This window comes from Gavialis gangeticus, unplaced genomic scaffold, assembly GCF_001723915.1.
Source record: "Gavialis gangeticus isolate Ggan-Ray unplaced genomic scaffold, GavGan_comp1, whole genome shotgun sequence".
NCBI lineage: Eukaryota > Metazoa > Chordata > Crocodylia > Gavialidae > Gavialis > Gavialis gangeticus.
In genome coordinates this window covers 12,115,647-12,120,588 of record NW_017729029.1, presented here as the reverse complement: position 1 = coordinate 12,120,588, position 4,942 = coordinate 12,115,647, and the positions used below count along the sequence as shown (strand labels likewise).

At 52.0% G+C, this 4,942-nt stretch overlaps 1 protein-coding gene across 1 annotated transcript in view; it reads right to left on the bottom strand.

Annotated features, from left to right (window-relative positions):
• Positions 1-232: 232 nt before the first annotated feature.
• Positions 233-4,942, bottom strand: part of LOC109300330 (UAP56-interacting factor-like) — a 62,933-nt gene continuing 58,223 nt past the window's right edge. Inside the window, exons 5-10 of the mRNA XM_019521012.1 lie at positions 4,146-4,273; positions 2,097-2,184; positions 1,447-1,490; positions 1,265-1,339; positions 651-777; positions 233-404 (exon numbers count right to left, since the gene is read on the bottom strand). Coding sequence (XP_019376557.1) covers positions 309-404; positions 651-777; positions 1,265-1,339; positions 1,447-1,490; positions 2,097-2,184; positions 4,146-4,273 — 558 coding nt within the window. The 3' untranslated portion in view covers positions 233-308. The remainder of the gene's footprint in view (positions 405-650; positions 778-1,264; positions 1,340-1,446; positions 1,491-2,096; positions 2,185-4,145; positions 4,274-4,942) is intronic.

The window sequence follows — 4,942 nt, the reverse complement described above, 5'->3', positions numbered from 1 at the left end:
TCTGGGGGCCTCGAGGTGATCCCACTCCGCCTCCGTGTCCTGTTCTCCATGCTCCCCACCGTCCCCAGCCCCCAGCCAAGGCAGGGGATGAGCCTGAGGGATTGCATTCAGCCACGTGAAGCCTAAGGGGGCAAGAGGCTGGGACACAAGGTGCGGGTGGAGGGGAGCATCTCCGCGGTTCATCGACTCTGCGTGTCAGGAGGGGACGGCGCGCCGCCAAGCCAGCTGTCTGTCAGGAAAGCTATCGTGTTTATTGGGCTGCGGGTTGGCCGGGCTGGGCCGAGTCAGGCCACCGGCCCCACGGGGCATCAGGGCATGGTAACCATCCGTCCCGCGTTCCTGGATGCCATGAAACGCCACTTGTTCCTCAGCCCGGAGAACCGCTCGTCCAGAGTCAGGCCGGTCTGCGGGGGAAAGGGAGTGCCGTGAGATGCCACCTCAAACTGGGTCCTTCTTGCCACCCCCCCAGTCCAGACTGATCTGTGACCATGCAACCTCTCCTCGAGCCCTTCCAGTGATGGAGCCCACACACGAGGGAAGGAAGCTGAAGGCCAGTCAGCGTTTGCCGCACGGGCTTCCCAGGTCCGGCCAGTTGCAGGGCCGCGCAGTCCGTGCAGCGATGTTCCCCCTCCTGGGTGCTCGCACGCTACCTGGTTCGCCATGGCGCGGAAGTTGAACCTCAGCATCACTCCTTTGGGCTGGGGCTTGGTCGGCCTGGGGAAGGGGGGTCTCCTGCCTCTCAGGAACGGACGGTTGGCTCCCGGCCTGGAGAAGGGGCTGAGCAGTTGAGGTGGGTTTATTCGGCACATGCAGACCCCCGGAGAGGGGTGAAGGGGCTGCCTTCAACCCTCCCCGATGCCAAACCTCCCATACACCTCGTGGGGCTTGATCACAGCACACGGGGCCTGTGGCTCCAGCACCCTCTCGATGACCCTCCGCTTATAACCCAGACCCCCCGGCAGTCTCTGAGCGGGCAGGCCCTGCATTTCCAACACAGCTGCTTGCAACCAGAGATCCCGGCAGGTTTGCAGCCAGTGAGCAGCCGTTTCTAATGAACTCCGATAATGGAGTTAAATTAAATTGAAGCGTGGAAGTCGTGGCCACCAGGTGTGGTGGGAGCTGAGAGTTTTGCCGGATTCAAACAGGGACTGGATGCATCCTTGGAGGAAAGGGGCATCTGTTGCTATCTGGCGTGAGAGCAAGGGGCACGGCCTCTGCATCAGAGCTGCCTGGACCTGTAGCACCAAGGGTACCACTGACTCACACGTTGCCTTGGCCTGCCTGAGGATTTGCCACGGAGACGGTCAGCACTGCTTCAGGGTTGGGTGCCAGCTGCCACCTGCCAAGAGCGAGACGTGTCTGCTTGGGCCTCAGCACCGAGGGAGGAGCTGGGCACACTCCCAACGCCTCTCTCCTGGTGGGTTTTATTTTGACCGTCCCAATTACCTTCTCATCCACGGTGGTTTCCTGGCTACGCTGGCTTCGTTTTGCTGTGAAATTAAACACACAAGAGGGAACTGACTTCAAAACTGCGTCTCGCTCCTCTGAACTCCATCATTAGAGATCACGGGGAGCAAACCTGGTGCAGTCATGTTGGCATTTCACTCAAGCGCGTGGGTTAGTGTGGGCTGATCCTGTCCCCCTGCATCCCGCTCCTGTTCTGCCTCTGCTTGCCAGACCCCGGGAAACCCTCTCCTTGCAATGCAGCCTTGCAACTCCCCAAAGCATTAGCCACGGGGGTCACCGAGATGCCCCTCACGTGCACGTGTTTGCAATCTTGGGGCCTGCTCTACAGCAGAGGAAGAAGAGCTGCAGGGCCAGAAGTGGAGGTGACGTCGGACGGACCAAGAGCTGCAGACCACAAAGACATCGCAGAGCAGGGAGGCTGGGAGCTGGGCGAGCGGCAGAGCAGCAGCTACGGTGCCCCCCGAAATCCACACTGGGGACAGCACAAGCTACATGTAGGTATAACCGTGGCTATTGCCACCAGCTCCTAGCAGCAGTCCCAGCAGCGTGAAGACGGGAGGAGGAAAGGCTGTTAAAAGGAAAGCCATGGTCACACTCGCTAGCAGTACAAAGCATGGTACCGCACTGACCCCTCTGTAAAAGCCGGGCTTGGATCGCCTCTGCTGTATCTGCTTCTGCTGGAAGGCCGGCCTCCTGTTTAGGGTGAAAAACCGGCCGCTGAAGGGAAAGACATGATGTTACCCATGATTGCCTGAAAGGGACCTTCCACAATGGCCTCTCCAGCCATTGACTAGCAAATATCCGCGCAGGCTTGATTGAAAAGGATATAAAAAGCCAACCGGCCGTGCTCAGGCCTGGGTATTACACAGCTGGAAAGAGCAAGAGAGTCCAAGAGCACCTTGCTACAGCAATGAATTCCCTTTGCCTTCGGTAGGACACTACACTACAGCCAGGGTCCTGTGTTGGCCAAAGACCTGGCCAAAACATTTAATGTTATTTCCATGGAAAATCCCACTCTCCGGTTTTTTGGGGTTTCCTTCCCATCTCCTTCCTGTTATCGTTTTCCACCCTTTTTTCCCAATGCAAAAGACAGAAGGAAGCAGGAGGGGATAAGGAAGAAGTAGACATGGAAAAGAGATCTTTTTTCAGTTTAAAAAACTTGCCTTTACATTAAATGAATTTTGTTGCAACTACTTTCAGCAAAAGAATTTCCTTTCTCATTTGCTGACAGGGAGCTCGTCATGGATCATTTTTAATGACAGCAACGTCCTGAGCATCTCTCGCTTGGCTCCTTGCTTTTCATCCCAGCCCCACCCCGTGTGCCACCGTTACGTCACCTCCACTGGTTTTGCAGAGCTCGGCAGGTACTGCCGTGACCCTTGTTTCTGGACCACGCTCACAGATGGGCACTGGGTTCAATACACTGGTTGAAATGCTGTGGCCTGTGACAAACAGGAGCTCAGTCCCTGGGCCCAAACTCCTGCGGCTCGCCTTGGAGTGAGCAGTACCTTGGTTGCAGCGTTGCTGTGCGTGCAATAAAGGATCGTTCAACGCAAACAAGGCTGCTGGCGTCTGGCCCCTATGGCTTTGACATCTTGATTTTAACTGTTCTGTTTCCATAAAGGCAATGTTTACTTTAATAAAAGAGGCTGTGAAAATGTGCAATAAAAGCTCAAAGGATGTATGATTTATTATTAATTAAAATAAGAAGCAGATGAGATGTCTGTCCCATTAAACACAAGCGCAGTATGGTAATGCTATCTCAGAGTGGCTTCGTCCTGTACGAAGAGCTGTCTCCCATCACACAGTGCAGCAAGGGTGGATAAAAATCAATGATGTTTTTAAAAGAATTTAAAAAAAATGGATTTTTTATTTAAATCGGATGTTTTGATTTAATCATATTTTTGTTAAGATGCTTTTTAAAAAAAAACTACCCCAATATAAATATAGCTTTCATGTAAGATATGTTAAAGCTCAAAGTTATCATCCTGGAATAGAGATTATAACTTATAATTATAAGCTACTTGACACAATATATTCATATAACCTTTTTAGAAAAGTTTTATAAATAGGTCACAACAAACCATAGACTATATTAGTGGTCCAATTTTATGGGGTCCTCTATAGATTAGTCAAAATTAAAGAAAACCGCTCTACCCAGTGGGACTGAGTGCTCAGTCTAGAAGGTCCCATTAAGCATCTCTGTGATGCTTAGCTTCAGTTCTCAAACTGTGGGTTTGTGTCTCCAGAGATAACATCCTTGTTAACAGCAGTGTATGGGGAGGAGAGAGAACAGACCTGATTACCCACCCATCAGCCCTCTTGTCTCTCTGCAAGTTTGTGCACACACAGTCAAGCCCTTACCTTTCTCGAAAAGTGCAAAGTTTCAAGAAGTTAAATGAACAGAGGATATCAAATAACAAGATGGCACTTTTTGCAGAAAACAGTAATTAAATCGAGGCTTCCTGACCTGCGATTTAAATCCCGATTTAAACTGATTTGATTTAAATCAAATCCACCCGGGTGCAACACAAAGCTGTAGGGCCCAATAGGCTGACCTGACTATAACACTTCAACAGCTAGTGCAGAGCCGCAAAGGAGCTTCTGCGGCACCGCGGGTTCGTTGCAACCAACAAGGACAACGTTTTAGGCCCCAATCGCTGTAGCAGAGGCACTACCTTCTCGCTGGGCCTTGGACCGCGGCACCCAGGGTCCTGAATCTCCGAGGGTGCTGGAGGGGCCTGGTCTGTGCTGCGGTCTGTCCACTGTCACCACTTTTGCTGAACCCTTCTTCACTCTGGTTGCCCTGGAAAGGAACAAAGCTCACCCGTTACCCGGTCCAAGTGCAGCGTGTGCCCCATTGCTAGGCAGCAAGAAAGATGATCGAATACGTGCATCTCTGTTAAAATACTAGTGATTTATCCCAGGCCTGAGGGAGCTGGAGCTTAAACCCATGGTTGGCCATTGGCTTGTCCTGCACGTGGGGAAGCCAACAAAGCCACAGCACCCATGTCTCTTACGGCATCACTAGAGATGCTTGGAGAGCTCGTAAGGAGGTTCACCCATGGGGTTGCCCATGCTGCGCTTGTCTATAGCTTTATTTCATGAAGGGTGGCCACTTTCCAACATGATTTTGCTTTTCCGACTGCAGAGCCTGCTGTGCAAACAGGGTGGGTTTTTTGCTGTGCAAACGGGTGGGTTTTTTGCCTTCTTGGCTAACTGATGTGATATGAGATTGATCCTTTGCAGTTAGCAAACCCTGTCAGGTAACACTGGCCAGGACACGACTATTTCTCTTGACCTGTTCCATGATTTCTCCTCCTCTGTCTCTTGTGCTTGCCATTTTCATCAACAAGGTGCTGGGGTCTTTGCATGATAAGTAGGGCAGAGCGTTTCAAGAAAAAGCTCCAGAAATGCCGAAAAGCTGCCTGTGGAGACGCAGCACAGAGCAGAACTAGGATGATCCCAGCATCGC